This window comes from Salvelinus fontinalis, chromosome 2 (assembly GCF_029448725.1).
Source record: "Salvelinus fontinalis isolate EN_2023a chromosome 2, ASM2944872v1, whole genome shotgun sequence".
Classification (NCBI taxonomy): domain Eukaryota; kingdom Metazoa; phylum Chordata; class Actinopteri; order Salmoniformes; family Salmonidae; genus Salvelinus; species Salvelinus fontinalis.
The window spans coordinates 34723343-34742523 of NC_074666.1; the positions used below are offsets into that span (position 1 = coordinate 34723343).

General features: G+C 44.3%; 1 protein-coding gene and 1 long non-coding RNA gene across 2 annotated transcripts in view; both read right to left on the minus strand.

Annotated features, from left to right (window-relative positions):
• Positions 1-666: 666 nt before the first annotated feature.
• Positions 667-6237, minus strand: LOC129817620 (uncharacterized). The gene is made up of 2 exons (XR_008753746.1): positions 5297-6237; positions 667-4963 (listed from the first exon to the last, which is right to left on the minus strand). It is a non-coding gene; the product is annotated as an uncharacterized LOC129817620 (long non-coding RNA).
• Positions 6238-6327: 90 nt separating this feature from the next.
• LOC129867020 (UV radiation resistance-associated gene protein-like) overlaps positions 6328-19181 on the minus strand; it is a gene marked incomplete at its 5' end in the record, with an annotated part of 86275 nt that continues 73421 nt past the window's right edge. Inside the window, one exon of the mRNA XM_055940124.1 lies at positions 6328-7595. Coding sequence (XP_055796099.1) covers positions 6785-7595 — 811 coding nt within the window. The remainder of the gene's footprint in view (positions 7596-19181) is intronic.

Sequence of the window (19181 nt, forward strand, 5' to 3'; positions counted from 1 at the left end):
CTGACAGAACTACACCTCACTCATTAATTTACACTCAAACATACACTCACAAGCACATCATTCCTGACTCGATATGTCTATTTACATAATGCACACACCCACACAACATGTGGTAACACAGAACCATAGGTCTCTCGTGCAAAAGAGATTTGACCACAGATGGTCTCAGGGATGGCTAACTCTGGAAATTCCTTTGGTCTCTACTGAGTTAGGTAAATCAGCTTTTAGTTTTCTTGCACCCTCCTTGCGGAACAATCTTCAAAATGTTCTTAAATGTGATGTTCTGGTGCCTCTAGGGCAATTCAGAAAGCTGATTGAGGACCTTATTACTGATGAATGTGTTTGTTTTTTATGACTGTGTTTTTCTTCCTGGTTGCATTTTGTATTTATTTCGATGTGTTTATTTTATGTAATTTAGGGCTCATCTGTAAAAGAGACCTTGGTCTCAGTATGACTGCCTGATTAAATAATGATTAAATCAATTTTAAAAATCTCAGCGAGACTTACCTGGATAGCACGGTCCCAGATCTGTTTGTGTCAATATCCCACTACTTATCATGCCAAACAGGACTGGTACCAGGCTATAACCTGGATACATACAGGTTAAATAAAATGCATACACACATGCCCATTCACACTTCCGAAACAAACACAGGTAGACCAGTGTACAGGGGGCTACATACATCCATGCTATTGGACTGAAAGTCTTTAATAATAAACACTCTCCATACAAAAGTATACAGTTGAAGTCGGAAGTTTACATACACTTAGGTTGGAGTCATTAAAACTCGCTTTTTCAACCACTCCACACATTTCTTGTTAACAAACTACAGTTTTGGCCAGTCGGTTAGGACATCTACTTTATGCATTACACAAGTAATTTTTCCAACAATTGCTTACAGACAGATTATTTCACTTATAATTCACTGTATCACAATTCCAGTTGGTCAGAAGTTTACAAAAACTAAGTTGACTGTGCATTTGTACAGCTTGGATAATTCCAGAAAATTATGTCATGGCTTTAGAAGCTTCTTAGGGGCTAATTGACATAATTTGTGTCAATTGGAGGTGTACCTATGGCTGTATTTCAAGGCCTACCTCCAAACACAGTGCCTCTTTGCTTGACATCATGGGAAAATCAAAAGAAATCAGCCAAGACATCAGAAAATAAATTGTAGACCTCCACATTTCTGGTTCATCCTTGGGAGCAATTTCCAAACGCCTGAAGGTACCACGTTCATCTGTACAAACAATAGTACGCAAGAATAAACACCATGGGACCACGCAACCGTCATACCGCTCAGGAAGGAGATGCATTCTGCCTCCTAGAGATGAACGTACTTTGGTGTGAAAAGTACAAATCATACAAAATATTGTACTTTTTGGAGAAATGTCCTCTGGTCTGATGAAACAAAAATAGAACTGTTTGGCCATATTGATCATCGTTATGTTTGGAGGAAAAAGGGAGAGGCTTGCAAGCCGAAGATCACCATCCCAACCGTGAAGCACAGGGATGGCAGCATCATGTTGTGGGGGTGCATTGCTGCAGGAGGAACTGGTGCACTTCACAAAATAGATGGCATCATGAGGTAGGAAAATTATGGGGATATATTGAAGCAACATCTCAAGACATCAGTCAGGAAGTTAAAGTTTGGTCGCAAATGGGTCTTCCAAATGGACAATGACCCCAAGCATACTTCCAAAGTTGTGGCAAAATGGCTTAAGGACAACAAAGTCAAGGTATTGGAGTGGCCATCACAAAGCCCTGACCTCAATCCTATAGAAAATTTGTGGGCAGAACTGAAACAGCGTATACGAGCAAGGAGGCCTACAAACCTGACTCAGTTACACCAGCTCTGTCAGGAGGAATGGGCCAAAATTCACGCAACTTATTGTGGGAAGCGTGTGGAAGGCTACCCGAAACGTTTGACCCAAGTTAAACAATTTAAAGGCAATGCTACCAAATACTAATTGAGTGCATGTAAACTTCTGACCCACTGGGAATGTGGTGAAAGAAATAAAAGCTGAAATAAATCGTTCTCTCTACTATTATTCTGACATTTCAAATTCTTAAAATAAAATGGTGATCCTAACTGACCTAACACAGGGAATTTTTACTAGGATTAAATGTCAGGAATTGTGAAAATCTTAGTTAAAATGTGTTTGGCTAAGGTGTATGTAAACTTCCGACTTCAACTGTATGTACAAGGTCACATACTGTATAGCATTTTATGGAAATTATCTACTATGGTTCAATCTCTCATCATAAATATAATACATTTCAACAGTCATCTACCACAGTACTTGATCATAATAAAAAAAATCAGTTTACCATATCAGCTTCTGTCTACAGAGATCTCTGTGGTCCTTTCCCAGAGCAATACACAGGGGACACAGTTAGACCCAAATTGTATGTAAGTATTTTAAAGATTTGAACCCAGGGCTGATGACTGTTCAAATACTTTACAATGTTATCAATGACTGACTGACTGCCTATGAGGGAAAAGAATAAAACATGAATTCCTTTAAAACAAAACACAAACTCAGTGAGACATTATAAATAAAGCACATTGCCAATGAACACCAGTGCAAGAAAACAAAGTAGTTCATCAACAGAGAAAAGTAAGACATTTTTTAAAAAACAAACAAGAAGAATAACATTAAAAAGGTGGATAATATATGTCTCAATGACATGTAAGGCCTGAGTGAGACATTCCAACAGCATACAGTACACATAGGTTTGCACATTTTGGGGAATATTCAGAGGTGAAAACTGTCTGTGGGAATTAACGGGAACATATGCAAATTAATATTAAGACCATTTATATGTAGATGTTTTTTTGCATTGGATATATTTACCATATCATATGGAGACAGAAACATAAACCTTTTACCTTATCATAAGTAGACATAATTGCAAATGATTAAATCCTTCCAACAGAATTTTAAAAAACAATTTAGTTCCAGAATTAATTTTAATTAAATGAGTTGACTCTTCACATGGGATTATTTCACTGAACAACAAAAGAAAGGGAATATTGAATGATCCCTAATGATCCATCGCATCTCCCAAAAACATTTTCAACATACATCTGTAAAATGATCTGTAAAATGAGTCTAGAAACTAAAGCTTTGGTTGTCTTCCTCTCAGGCTTCCATGTCTTTTCCCTGGATCTCCTCAATGTCCACCTCTTGGACATCAGACTCTGAGGCCTCATCTTCACTGTCACTTTCCAACCTTGTTGAGGATGGCTCGTTGTCAGGCTCAAAAAACCTCAAATTTGCCCGGATGGCCACCAGTTTTTCAACCAATTGGTCAGCCTGTTGTGTGCTTTGGTGGGTGTGTTCCCAAACAAGGACCAGTTGCGCTCTGAGGCGGCTGACGTTGGTGGGATTTGGAGGATGATGGAGGAAACAGGGGAAAGAGCCTCAGATCCACAAAGTCCCTTCCACCATGTGGCTGATGAGATATGTTGGCACGCCTGCCATATCGCATCCACATCCGAAAGCCCTTGCTTGGAAACTGCCAGGAACCTTGCCCCCATCCAGGCGGCGAGACATGGTAGTGATGACACCATAGGCCTTGTTGACCTCTGCGCCAGACAGGATGCTCTTGCCAGCATAATTGGGGTCCAACATGTACGATGCTGCGTGTATGGGCTTCAGGCAGAAGTATTCACACTTTTTGATGTATTCCAGAACTGCAGTTTCCTCTGCTTGGAGCAACAGTGAAGTGGGCAGGGCAGTACGGATTTCTTCTCTTACATCTGCAAGCAAAGTCTGAACATCAGACAGGATGGCATTGTCTCCCTTAATCTGTGCAATGGCTACTGCTATAGGTTTCAGGAGTTTCAGGCTGCTTACCACTCTTTCCCAAAATACATCATCCAGGAGGATCCTCTTGATGGGGCTGTCCATATCTGCAGACTGTGATATGGCCATTTCTTGGAGAGACTCCTTCCCCTCCAGGAGACTGTCAAACATGACAACATCACCCCAATGGGTGTTGCTGGGCAGCTTCAATCTGGTGCTCTTGTTCTTCTCACTTTAATTGGTGAGGTAGATTGCTGCTATAACTTGATGACCCTTCACATACCTAAACATTTCCTTGGCTCTCTTGTAGAGTGTATCCATTGTTTTCAGTGCCATGATGTCCTTGAGGAGCAGATTCAATGCATGAGCAGCACAGCCAATGGATGTGATGTGAGGGTAGGACTCCTCCACTTTAGACCAAGCAGCCTTCATGATTGCAGTATTGTCTGTCACCAGTGCAAATGCCTTCTGTGGTCTAAGGTCATTGATGACTGCCTTCAGCTCATCTGCAATGTAGAGACCAGTGTGTCTGTTGTCCCTTGTGTCTGTGCTCTTGTAGAATATTGGTTGAGGGGTGGAGATGTAGTTAATTATTCCTTGCCCACAAACATTCGACCACCCATCAGAGATGGATTGCAATACAGTCTGCTTTCTCTATGGTTTGCTTGACCTTCACTTTAACTCTGTTGAACTCTGCATGCAGCAAATGAGTAGATAAAGCATGTCTGGTTGGAGGGGTGTATGCTGGGCAAAGAACATTCAGAAATCTCTTCCGATACACATTGCCTGTGAGCATCAGAGGTGAACCAGTTGCATACACAGCTCGAGCAAGACATTCATCAGCATTTCTCTGACTACGTTCCTCCATAGTCAAAAAAACCTTCTGATTCCAGGAGGTCCATGAGCCGTTGCTATCGATAAGGTGTCTGATTCATCATTTTCACCTCAAATAGAAGTAGAGGGACTTTTGTCAAAGGTTGCTTTTAATGAGCGCTTAGGGAACTTCATGCACTTGGCCAGAGGATTCTGCATCTTTGTTGCATTCTTCACATATGATTTGGCAAAGTATTTGCAAATGTACACAGCTTTTTCTTCTACATTAGCTGCAGTGAAATGTCTCCACACATCAGATAGTTCCCGTGGCATTTTCCTGTAAAGATTAGAAAAACATTTGTAAAACAAAAACCAAATACTATTCCATGTACAGATAAATAGTTAAGCAGTTAGATTAAACAACTCCTTTGTAAGATACATGTTTTAAAATGAAACATATATGGAAACAGGTCAATTAACACTCCTCAGTTAGTAGGCTCAAGTAAGCTAAAACCCACATGTTAGCAAAAACTAACTAGCAGAAATGGTTAACAAGTTAGAAATTATTTAAAACACACTTTGCTGTAGGCTACTATTTACTAGTTAACAAAAATTCATGTATGTCATATAAAATATATTCACCCCACCCAGTATTGTAATCAAAACTTACCAGAAAATATGTAGTTCTAGGCTCAGACAGTGTAGTAGTGTGGGCTCAATAGCATCTCATTAGCGTGCAAGATCTTGAGAATCAGCTGTACATGTGATGGAAGAGTGCACTGCACATGTGATAAAAGAATGCACTGTGCATGCAGAGGGTTGCAATTCCATTGAATTGGGGATAGTTTAACCAAAATATGCCACAAGACCTAGAATTGCCATATGTGTATCCCACAAAAAAGGTTCAGTTATAAGCTACATTTTTTGATACATTTAGACAAAATTCCCCAAATTCCAGGGCTTAAATTCCCATGGAAAATTTCAGAACAAAATGCAGAAATTTATCGGAAAGTTTCCGACCCTTTGCAACCCTAAGTACACACCGGAAATGTTTTTGGTCTATTGAATAATATGTGAATTATTAGACTTTATATTAATACTTATATTAATGGGGCTTATTAAAATAGTAAAAAAAGAAAAAACAGGTATGGAGAAGACAGAGAAATTGCACTGTATCCCTGCCATGTGCCATGAGCTCAAGCCTCCCTCCCACATGTCATGGTCCCTTGGGATAGAGAAAGGGCAGCCCGGTCCAACGGCTGTTGGACCTGGAGGTGCAGGGCGTAACAGTAACGGAGTATCTGATTGGGCCAACGGTCTTAACTGCCCTGGCCTAGTGACCGGTCAATTTCCTAATAATAGGTGACAGAGGTCAGAGGTGGGATAGGTCTTTGCTGTACCTCCTTTCCTCTGTCAGCCATGCTGAAGACCCTGGCTCTGTTCAAATTCATCTCTCCTTCCCTTGAAGTCATTACTTACAGGTACAAGGACTGGACAGGTACAAGTGAAGACTCTATAGCTTTCATCAAGCTACTTATGTTAGATTACTGGTTACTTCAAGGAAGGGAGGAAGGATACATTTTGTGTGTTTAAAGGTGGTTACAACACAAACACCCCCTCCCTCCCTCCCTCCCTCCCTCCCTCCCTCCCTCCCTCCCACAGCACTGCCATGCATCCTGAAAAAAGAAAGCTGCAGAAGTGTTTCAACCACAAACATTTGCTTTATTTAATTTCAAAGGATTATAGAAATCAGAGGAGGCTGGTAAGAACAGCTATAGGAGGACAGGCTCATTGTAATGGCTGCAATGGAAAAAATGGAACGGAGGGAAACGTGGTTTCCATATGTTGGATGTGTTTGACTCCGTACCATGAATTCCATTCCAGTCATTACAATGAGCCTGTTCTCCTATAGCTCCGCTCACCAGCCTCCTCTGATATACATGTTTTTCGAGAAGAAGTGCAAATTTGTCACATTCCAAATACCGTAGTTCCTACGTTTGATTTCTATTGATGCATGGAGAAAGGGAGAGTGACACAAACACCAAAACACACAAGACCCCCCTTCCTCTCCACTAAGTTCATGTCCCTGACTCATGTGTCCTGTGACTCCAGTCCTGCCCTCACACCAGCCCTCCCCTCAGGTCCTGCTCTCCTGTTGTCACTTCTCAGAGGAGTTCTTGCGTGGCCGGCGGAAGCTGGACATGTTCTCATTTAGTGCATAGATGCGGCGGGAGAACTCCTCGAAGCCGGCGGCATCCAGCTCACCCAGCACCTGCTCATCACACTCCACGGCCACAGCGTGCTCCACGGGGATGCAGGGGTAGTCCTCCAGCCTGGCCCCGTCCCCCAGTCCCAGGCCTGTGGCCTCAGTCCCCATGATCTCCTCTGCCTGCTCCACAGAGCAGCACAACTCTGGGTTCAATGCCATGGTCACTGTTAGCCCGGTTGTGGGCCCTGCCAGCCCGTAGCCTGGCACCACTGAGCCGTTCATGGTATTCTGCTTGCTGGTGAGTGCCACCTCCTCCAGTTCCTCAATGGTGCTGTCCCGAGCGGGAGTGGGGCAATCTGAGTCTCCTGTGGTGGTGGAAGGCAGTTGCTCCTCCTCTACCACCTCTACCTCTCCGTCTCCATCCTCCTCTCCTGGGGCTGGTGTCTGCTGTGCCTGGACCTCCAGAGTCTTGGCCAGGTCGATGCTAGCGTCCAGGGAGGAGGACATGTGTTTGAGGGAGGGGGAGGGCGGCGGCAGGCCCCCCTGTGGCTGGTCTATGGCCATGGCCGTGTTGTAGCTGGGAGGAAGAGAGGCTTTGTACTTCTGCTTGTCGGCCTCAGAGCTGGCCCTCTTCCTCAGTGAGCCCCGGTCTGGAGAGCTGGTGTTGGTGGGGAATCCCACCTCTGACGCAGCCGAGACACTGATCTGAGACTTGGCTCCTGTCGGGACCGGGATAGAGCTGGAGACATGATGCCGATCACTGTGGGAGAGAAGGAGAGATGGAGAAAGAGGGAGGTAGGGAGAGAAAGAAAGAAATAATGAAAGAGGATATGATGGATATGCTCATAAGTCTTTCACATCCAAGGGTCATGGAGAGAGGGAAGGATAGAGGGAGGAAGGCTCCCCTCCCCTGTCTAGCCCCCAGGCCTCTCTGATCAGACATGGTTCTGCATCTCATCTCTCCCCCTCCTGATCCAGATCCCAGACAGCTGGTCCACTGCAAATCACTCCCCATTATTACATTCAAAAACATTTTCTCAGCTCGTGCAACGGCAGGGCCATGCAGCGTGGAAGCTCACAGCATGCCTCCTAGAAAGTATGCGAGACATTTTTACGGAATAACAGATAACAGACACGATAGAGCAACCCCCATCTGTCCCATGCAAACCCTAACCGTAAATTAACTTAAACAAGGGGTCCATAGCTGTTAAGCCATACTTAACCTGATCATTCAGGTATGAGAGGAGACATTGGGGGGATATCTCATGGGGTCAAAGGTGAAATTGGGTCCCTGTGCTGTGCTGTCAGAGGTCCACCTGTGTCTGGTTAGAGAGCAGAGGAGCCTGGGTAAGTGATCCTGGCTAGTTAAACAGGTTAAAAGGGTGGTGAGGTCACTGGGTGGTGATGTCCCTGTATCAGACGCCAGATAGTCTAGTCTAGCGTGTGGCAGCAAGACGCACACAGAGAGGACCTAGAGGCCTATGCCAGGGGAATGTTTCAAACACACAGCAACTGACTGGTCATTGCCTAGCTGTTTGATGGAGTACTTCAGGACTCAACACATGGTAGCTTGTTAAGAGGGTCCCGACCGCGGCCCCTGCCCCCCGTGGAGGCAGCAGAGCACAGGGCACTGACAAAACAGTTCACATACAGGGTTTAAAAACACACACGCATGCTAGTGCTGAGCGATTAGTGTTTTTTGAGGTCGATTTGGTTTTAGTTCGATGATTAAAAAATAAAAATCACCGTTTTTGATTTTAGCTTCAAATGATTATTATTTGTTTTACATTAAATGCACTATGCATTATGTGGGTTGAATGCTCTAAAAAAAACAATTCATAGAAGTCCCATGACGGTAGTGGCTGCCCATTACTGATTACTTTAATAAAATATTTACGTTTTATTTTATGGTCTTTATTATTTCATTCCAAGTCATCATCTCATCTCTACAAAGCTGCTGCCTATGTTGTCTGACAAAAGCACAACTTTAGTAGTTCTTCAAAGTAAATAAGGGATACTTTCATGATGACTGACAAAAGCACAACTTTAGTAGTTCTTCAAAGTAAATAAGGGATACTTTCATGATGACTGACCAATTATCAATCACTTAGAAAATGTATTTTCAGGTCGATACCTCGCAAAGCAACTTCTCTCTATCCCTCTCGATTGTACGTTCTTCTGTCTATTCTCTCCCTCTCAGTGTCTGCCCCACACAAACCGGACAAGTAGATAGGCAATGGATTATGGTAATTGTAGTTAATTAGCACATTTTCTGCGCAAAAATATAAAGAATATTGGCCTGTTGGAGATGACAACTCCCTACTACATCGCAATGTTCAAGCTTGCTCTGATTTATCTCTAGGAAAACTGCGCATTGAGCTCACAGAAGATAATATATATATATATTTTTTAATTCAGTTTATTTTGGTAAATACTTTAACACTCTTTTTCTTAAAACGGCAATGTTGGTTAAGGACTTTTAAGTAAGCATTTCACTGTAAGGTCTACACATGTTGTATTCGGTGCATGTGACAAATACAATTTGATTTTGATTTGACACAAACAGCTCACTGCTGATGAGTCAGTCACAGACACAAGACAGCAGTGTCCTCAACCTGCCCTATAAAAGAGGAAACCCAAACAAAGCGGATGGCCCATGTCATACCTGATCATAATTATAGCTCACGGCCAGCATTTAATAAGCAGCTTACAGGAACACACAAGATGAGGTCAAACATTCATGCAAAGTAAAACAAATAAAGATAATGAGTTGAGATAAGCTGGCATGAGAGCTCTTCTTTCTGAGCAATAACTGGGGATACACACTGTGCTGCACTTATTCACAGCGCGTGTCTATCTGAAAACATAATCTAACGCAATTGCCTTCACATTGGCCCTTAGCGACTCTACAGTATATCCCATAAACCAAGGCTAAATAGAAACAACATGCTGTTCAAAACTCTTGATCAGTTTTCTCCAAAAAGCCAAAAGTTTAATGGTTTGCCATTAATGATTTGTATCTGTGAACTCCTCAACAAAATGATTGTGGTGTTTTGAGCGCGCTCCAAAACTAAAAAACTAAAAACCTGATTTGGAAGACGGGAATAAAGAGACCTTCCATGAGAACTGAATTATCATTCCAGCGAGCAAACCCAAACCGTGGTCCAGGCTGGGCCCCTTTCAAACAGAGGACAGGTTGGAAAAAACAGAGCTGACTGTTTGTTAAGCAGGAGTTTCAAACATTCAATGCATAATTTTTAACAAGCTAATGACTGCCCACAGTCTGTTGTTCTCTGAATGACATCCTTGTGGCAAGAGCTCTGAGACTGATCCAATCTTTGATTTGAATTAATATCAAGCCTTCTAGTTTCTCCCTGGCTCTCTCCCAGTACCCCTACCACACAGTAATCCATCTCAGCTTCAGGAGAACCCAGGTTAGGATCCAGGAGAAAGCTGGCCAACACAGACGCCTGCATGCGTTTTGGCCCCGAAACACAGTGATATGATATACAATCAGACTGCGTAAAACATATGACCACTTCTTCTTTTCTGGGAGTGTTTAGATGTTACAATAATAAGGCCTGGATAATAAGGCATTTCTTGTTTGGAGCACGTTTGTTTGTTACATTAAGCTCCCCTCCAAATTGGTTCCTTTAAACAGCTGTCAAGTTAAGTCCCTTAATCAAGAGTGTAGTAAAGAGTCTGAGGAGTGGCGGCAGGAGGCTAACCCCCACAAATCTCCTTGAATGGGCTGTCATAATATTTTTTCATGCAACACATTGTCTCAGTATGACTCCTGACACATTGCTTTTTATTCAGACCAATTAGGCTGTCCCCCTCCTTGCACCACTCCCCATACAGTAATTATTGCTCTGCTCAGGGGAAGGGAGAGCAGTAGTACACTTCCTGAATACTGTTGAAAAACCTGGAACCCATAGAGCGGGAGGACGGTGAGGGATGGAGGGAATATTGGCGGATTTACAGGAGAAGAACTCTCCATTGGAGCGAAGCAATGAAGGGTCTAGTTTTCACACAGTAGCCCATTGTGCCTATAAACAATACATAAAGTTAATTTGGAAAGTATTCAGAACCATTGACTTTTTTCACATTTTGTTACGTTACAGCCTTTTTCAGAAATTGATTTCCTCCCCCCCTTTAAAACCCCCCCCATCCTCATCAATATACACACAATACCCCATAATAACAACGCGAACACAGGTTTTTAGAAATGTTTGCAAATGTATTAAAACTAAAAGCAGAAATACCTTATTTACATAAGTATTCAGACCCTTTAATAATGAGGCTCAAAATTGTGCTCCGGTGCATCCTGTTTCCATTAATCATCCTTGAGATGTTTCTACAACTTGATTAGAGTCCCCTGTGGTAAAATCAATTGATTGGACATAATTTGGAAAGGCACACACCTGTCTATATAAGGTCCCACAGTTGACAGTGCATGTCAGAGCAAAAACCAAACCATGAGGTCAAAGGAATTGTCCGTAGAGCTCCGAGTCAGGATTGTGTCGAGGCATAGATCTGGGGAAGGGTACCAAAACAATTCTGCAGCATTGAAGGTCCCCAAGAATACAGTGGCCTCCATCATTTTTAAATAGAAGAAGTTTGGAACCACTAAGACTCTTCCTAGAGCTGGCCGCCCAGCAAAACTGAGCAATCAGGAGAGAAGGGCCTTGTTCAGGGAGGTGACCAAGAACCTAATGGTCACTCTGATAGAGCTACAGAGTTCCTCTGTGGAGATAGAAGAACCTTCCAGAAGGACAACCATCTCTGCAGCACTCCACCAATGACCAATTTGTCATTATGGGGTAGTGTGTGTAGATAGAGGGATTTTTTTTATTTGATCAATTTTAGAATAAGGCTGTAACGTAACAAAATGTTGAAAAAGTCAAGGGGTCTGAATACTTTCCGAATGCACTGTACTTGGACCAAGTTTAAATCCAGGCTAGAAGTGTTGTATAGTATGGTAGGTTGCAGTGTTGGCATGGGTAGTATAGCCAGGCATACTGTACTGTAGGCATCCCTGTCTCTTTCAGGGCGGACATTGGACGACCTGTGATTTACAACCAAAGGGACAAAGTACTTCACTATGGACGTTCTAACTCATCATTAAGTTTTACTAGTCCTCTAAGCCCCGGTGGACTTCCTTGTCAATGATTTCACCACATAAAAGCTACCTGAGCCCTCTGCCTAAACCATTAGGCCCAGACTTGGCAGGCCCAGCGGCGGATAGGCCCACTTCTTCTCCTAACATGTTTGTTTTAAATGGGGTCTTTCTTCCTCTGCCTGTGTCAGACTCAGCCCTGGATATTCCAGGCAGGCCAGGAATTTACTAAACCAAACATTTTCTGCTGTCTTATCCTCAGACAGACCTTGTTTCAGGTTCAAGGCATAGCTCTCTTCATTTCCAATTCCTGCTAAGGAGCCGTGATCAGAGCCAAAATACACAATGAAGATAAGATTCAGGCTTTGATGTCGTGGCAACCGAAAATCCCACAGGAACTACTAAACCAAATGCTATAACTGAAATATTGTAAAACACACTAAGGGGGTGGAGGGGAGTTTAAATGAAAATATTGTAATAGAGCAAGTCTCCTCTGTCCAAGTCTGGCCTTTTGAAGACGGAGAACGTAACCATCGTATGAAAATCACCACAGCACAGCATGTAAAACATATTGAACAAGTCGATAGTATGAACACTAACAGTGCTGCCAATTGTGACTGCACACTGTTGTATTTTACTTGATTCTCAGCAGTTTGTATGGCACAGAGAACTACAGTACCCCACACTGTCTCACAGTAAGACAGATTCCGTTAATTTGCGACATGTTGTGTTAGAATGACATAACTGTGGGGATCTATGCAGTACCTCAATGAATGGCAATTACTAATGAGATCAGCTGGCCCTGCTAGCTCAGTAATCTGTGACATAGAGGAGAGCAGGTCTGTTCCGTGCTGGGCTGTTTGATTCATAGAGATCTGGTGGTAGGGAGCGTTCCTCCAGATGTCAGCTCATTCTTGCCTCATCCATGGAAACCACTGTACAGCTAACACACACAGAGACATACAGACAAACACAGGCACACACCTTGCAACACACAACCAAGAGCGTGTATGTCTGTAAGTGTGTCTGTGTAGGGATGCTCGAACTCATCCAAACAAATTAGCTTTATTTGATTGATTATACTGTATGAGTTCCTCCACAACATCAAGCATCTACCCTTACCATCTCATCAACTACCATCCCTATGACTTACCTGGAACAATAATCTCCACATAATGAAACACCTACTGTACTGGATGTGTGCCACCAGCTTTCCTGCAATGCATGTTCAATTACTTACTGACACAGACCAGGACCAGTATTCCTGACTGTGTTATTGGCCATTTAGGCTGAACTTGCTTGGTTGTCACAGGTGGACATTTGCGGGAGTGAAGATAGAGACACGCAGCACGCAGGCACACACATACACATGCCAGGCTAAACATTTCCTCCTGTGTGTTCTAGGACTGTGTGTTTGAAGGCAGTTAAGGAGGGGTTCAGATTTAATGCCGTTATCACTGTTCTCTCACCAGGGGTTTTGGGGGGAATCTTCGGAATCTCCGGGCGGCTGGAGAAGCAGCCGGTGCCGGGGCTGTGTTCAATCATCTAGCCCCCTCACCCCAGACTCGGTGCACCGGCCTGGGCTTAGGACCTGTGAACCTCTGCCAGGGCCTCCGCAGATGTGGAGCCACAAATAGGAGCTTAACAGGTTCGTTTTGAACTTGGCAAGCTGTTCCGTTTACAAAGCAAGAAGAACTAACTGCCTTTGGTAAGTTCCTTCAAGTCAAATGTTTCTGGCTGCCTTAACCACTTGCTTGGTTCTGTAACATTTTAGGTCTCTTTAAAGTAAAGAGGCCAGGTTTACAAGTCCTTCCACTTCTATACACCTGTGTATTCTATGCCACTGAGATGTACATACGTCTTGACTGTTTCAGTAGGAAGGGATCAGCCTAGGAACATTAAACAAAACAGTCTCTTTCTATACAGTACAAACCTTAACCAATCATATACACTGAGTGTACAAAACATTTGCCCTCAGAACATCCTTAATTCGTCGGGGCATGGACTCTACAAGGTGTCGAAAGCGTTCCACAGGGATGCTGGCCCATGCTGACTCCCAATGCTTCCCACAGTTGTGTCAGGTTGGCTGGATGTCCTTTGGGTGGTAGACCATTCTTGATACACGGGAAACTATTGAGCATGAAAACCCAGCAGTGTTGCAGTTCTTGACACACTCAAACCGGAGCGCCTGGCACCTACTACCATACCGCTTTCAAAGGCACCTACATCTTTTGTCTTGCCCATTCAACCTCTGAATGGCACACACACACAATCCATGTCTCAATTGTCTCAAGGCTTAAAAATCCTTCTTTAACCTGTCTCCTCCCTTTATCTACACTGGTTGAAGTGGATTTAACAAGTGACATCAATAAGGGATCATAGCTTTCACCTGGATTCACCTGGTCAGTCTATGTCAAGGAAAGAACAGGTTTTCTTAATGTTTTGTACACTCAGTGCACTGTACTTCCCAATGAAGTTCCCTGGATAAAGCCCATGTTCCCATGGATGAGAAGAGCCCTTCTGGTCAGCGTATTGTACATGCTGAAAGCTCTATATGGAGGGGGAAACATCTACACAGTTCATGGAGGGAAATGGTTCCCTTGGACATGCCCTCGCCCCACCACCACCCCTGTATAGTAGTGGAGGAGAGGGGAGGGGAACAGATATCAAACCCCTTTCCCTTTCCCTCTCACAGTCTACCAGTTAACTCCCTTCAGCTGCTGCACAGCATTTTTATGCATCCATATTTCATACGCTAGGCCCCTCCGCTGGAAATAGTATCTGAATTGAGGCTTTTTCAGGCAGGGGGGAACTGGAAGTAATACGGTGGGGAGGAAGGGCAATAAAATAAGTCCCATGCAAAAGGAGAGCAGGACTGAATGCATGTCCTCCCCGTTTCAGTGTTTCACTACTTCAGTGTGGAGCCCCAGAGTCAGACCACCTTCCTGTCCCCCACTACCTGCTGTCTGAGTCAGTTAGAGGGGAGAACTATGTGGGTCCTGTGACGAGGACCTAACTTATGGCCTGTTCAGGCTTACTGCACATTCTCACCCACACACAAGGTGCTGTAAGTCTGCTGTGTGAACAGCCAGCCGTCGTCCCCTGACGAGTATTTCAGCCCTGTGTGTATGTGTGTGTGTGTGAGTACATGGGTGAGTACGTGTCAGTTCGGCAAGGCAGGCTCTCGTAAGGCAGGCTCTCGAGACGCAAACAAAACCGTGTGAGAGTATGTGTGCATGTTGGGTAAGTGCCTGTGTGTGTGTGTGCGCCAGAGTGTGTGTGTACATAGCCAGGCCAGCTCCAGAGACGGACACAAAACTTTCACGGTTCTCAGCAAGGTTCTCAAACTCCTGAGTCAACACAGTGAAAGCCTTATTTTGTCCCCTGCGGCCTCGTTGTCTGATATTGTTTCCTAAAACCGAAAAAAGCTTCTCGACATCAGAACAGCTAACATCCAATTGGACGAAGACTTCTACTTCACTTGAAGGAGAGACCACTATAGAGGCTGGCGTGCGGGATACCTGACGAGACTACGACGCAGAGTGGATAAATCGCCTATACCCTCCGTTCTACTGGTGAACGCGCAATCACTGAAGAATAACCTGGATGAGCTCCGTTCGCCCAGACTATTCAATCAACGTGATCTGAATACTTTCTGAATGCACTGTATGTTTCTCAGAGTCTGGCTGAACAAGGACATGGTAAATTCCCTCAACAAAAATATAAATGCAACATGCAACAATTTAAAAGAATTTACTGAGTTACAGTACATATAAGGAAATCAGTCTTGTATTAGTCCCTAATCTATGGGTTTCACATGACTGGGAATACAGATATGCATCTTTTGGTCACATATACACTATATATACAGAAGTATGTGGACACCCTTCAAATTAGTTGATTTGGCTATTTCAGCCACACCCGGTGTGACCACCATTTGCCTCATGCAGCGTGACACATCTTCACATAAAGTTGATAAGGCTGTTGATTGTGGCCTGTTGATTGTGGCCTGTTGAATGACTGTGCAAAGTAGCTGGATATTGGCGGGAACTGGAACACACTGTCGTACACGTTGATCCAGAGCATCCCAAACATGCTCAATGGGTGACATGTCTGGTGAATATGCAGGCCAACCGAGACATTTTCAGCTTCCAATTGTGTACAGATCATTGCGACATGGGGCTGTGCACTACCATGCTGAAACATGTGGTGATGGCAGCGAATGAATGGCACGACAATGGGCCTCAGGATCTCGTCACGGTATCTCTGTGTATTCAAACTGCCATTGTGTTTGTTGTCTGTAGCATATGCCTGCCCATACCATAACCCCACCACCACCATGGGGCACTCTGTTCACAACGTTGACATCAGCAAACCGCTCACACACAACGCCATATAAGCTGTCTGCCATCTGCCTGGTAGAGTTGAAACCGGGATTCATCCTTGAAGAGCACACTTCTCCAGCGTGTCAGTGGCCACCAAAGGTGAGCATTGTCCCACTGAATTCGGTTTCACTTTGCCGAACTGCAGTCAGGTCAAGACCCTGGTGAGGACGACGAGAAAGCAGATGACCATTCCTGAGATGGTTTCTGACAGTTTATGTAGGAATTCTTCAGTTGTGAAAACCCACAGTTTCATCACCTGTCCGGGTGGCTGGTCTCAGACGATCCCACAGGTTAAGAAGCTGGATGTGGAGGTCCTGGGCTGGCGTGGTTACATGTGGTCTGTGGTCGTACTGCCAAAGTTTGGGGGTGGCTACTTTGAAGAATCTCAAATATAAAATATATTTTGATTTGTTTAACACTTTTTTGGTTACGACATGATTCCATATGTGTTATTTCATAGTTTTGGAGTCTTCACTATTATTATACAATGTAGAAAATAGTCAAATAAAGAAAAACCCTTGAATGAGTAGGTGTGTGCAAAATTTTGACTGGTACTCTAAATCTGGCTAGTTTTTCTATACATTGGCAGGACAGAACGACTGCGTTGGGGAAGCTCAGATGAGGGGCTGTCTCTTTGTTAAAATCAACTGGTGCACAATCTCTAATTTCAAGTCTCAAGAATCTGTTCACCTGAGCTAGAATACCTCATTATGAGCTGTAGACCACACTGTTTACCAAGAGACTTTGTCTGTATTTTTTGTAGCTGTCTTTTTACCACCACAAACCGATGCTGACACTCAGACTGCACTCAATGAGCTGTATTGGGGCATAAGCAAACAATAAAATGGTCATCCAGAGGTGGCGCTCCTAGTGGCTTGTGACTTTAATGTCACCTGAACCACTAGAGGTGAAAAAACTTGAGATCACTTTTATTCCACACAGAGACACATAGAAAGCTCTCCCTCGCCCTCTATTTGGCAAATCTGAACATAACGCTAAGCTCCTGATTCCTGCTTACAAGCAAAAACTCAAACAGGAAGTGCCAGCGATGCCCTCAATACGAATGTTCCCCGATGAAGCGGATGCTAAGCTACAGGAAGTGTTTCGCTAGCACAGTCTGGAATATGTTCCGCGATTCATCTGATGGCATTAAGGAGTTTACCACATCAGACACCGGCATCATTAATAACTGCATTGACAGTGACCAATTATACAGATCCCAACCACAAGCCATGGATTACAGGCAACATCCTCACTAACGTAAAGGCAAGAGCTGCCGCTTTCAATGTGTGGGAAACTAATCCGGATGCTTATAAGAAATCCCGCTACGCCCCCCCAACAAACCATCAAACAGGCAAAGTATCAATACAGGACTAAGATCGAATCCTACCACACCGGCTCTGACGTTGTCAGATGTGGCAGGCCGTGCAAACTATCACGGATTACAAAGGGAAAGCCAGCCGTGAGATGTCCAGCAACGCAAGTTTACCATACAAGCTAAATACCTTCTATGTGCGATTCGAGGCTAGAACGCTGAACTATGCATGAGATCAACAAGGCCGCGGGGCCAGATGGATTACCAGGACATGTTCTCATAGCATGCACTGACCAACTGGCAAGTGTCTTCATTGACATTTTCAACCTCTCCCTGACCGAGTCTGTAATACCTACATGTTTCAAGCAGAACACCATAGTCCCTGTGTCCAAGAACGCCGAGGTAACCTGCCTAAATGACTACCGCCCCATAGCACTCACGTCTGTAGCCATGAAGTGTTTTGAAAGGCTGGCCATGCCTCACATCCACACCATCATCCCAGAAAACCTAGACCCACTCCAATTCGCATCGGACCCCAACAGATCCACAGATGACGCAATCACATTTGTACTCCACACTTCCATTCCCACCTGGACAAAAGGAAGACCAATATGAGAATGCTTTCATTGACTGTAGCTCAGCGTTCAACACCATAGTGCCCACAAAGTCATCATTAAGCGAAGGACCTTGGGACTAAACACCTCCCTCTGCAACTGGATCCTGGACTTCCTGATTGGCTGCCCCCAGGTGGTAAGGGTAGGCAACAACACATCTGCCACGTTGATCCTCAACATGGGGGGCCCTCAGGGGTGTGTGCTTAGTTCCCTTCTGTACTCCCTGTTCACCCACGACTGAGTGGCCGCGCACAACTCCAACACCATCATTAAGTTTGCCGATGACACAATGGTGGTAGGCCTGATCACTGACAATGGACAGCCTATATAGAGGTCAGAGACCTGGCAGTGTGGTGCCAAGTCAACAACCCCTCCCTCAAAGTGAGTAAGACAAAAGAGATGACCGTGGACTACAGGAAAAGGAGGGCCGAACACGCCTCCATTCACATCGACAGGGATGTAGTGGAGTGGGTCGAGAGTTTCAAGTTACTTGGTGTCCACATCACCAACAAACTATCATGGTCCAAACACACCAAGACAGTCGTGAAGAGGGCACAACAAATGATTTGGCAAGGGTCCCCAGCTCTTCAAAAAGTTATACAGCTGCACCATCAAGAGCATCCTAACTGGTTGCACCACCGCCTGGTATGACAACTGCATCGGTAGTATAGTCAGTTTTACGAGGGTATGTTTGACAGCATGAGTGAAGGAGGCTTTGCTGCGAAATAGGAAGCCGATTCTAGATTTAATTTTGGATTGGAGATGCTTAATGTGAGTCTGGAAGGAGAGTTTACAGTCTAGCCAGACACATAGGTATTTATAGTTGTCCACATAATCTAAGTCAGAACCGTCCAGAGTAGTGATGCTAGGCGGGCGGGTGCGGGTAGCGATCGGTTGAAGAGCATGCATTTAG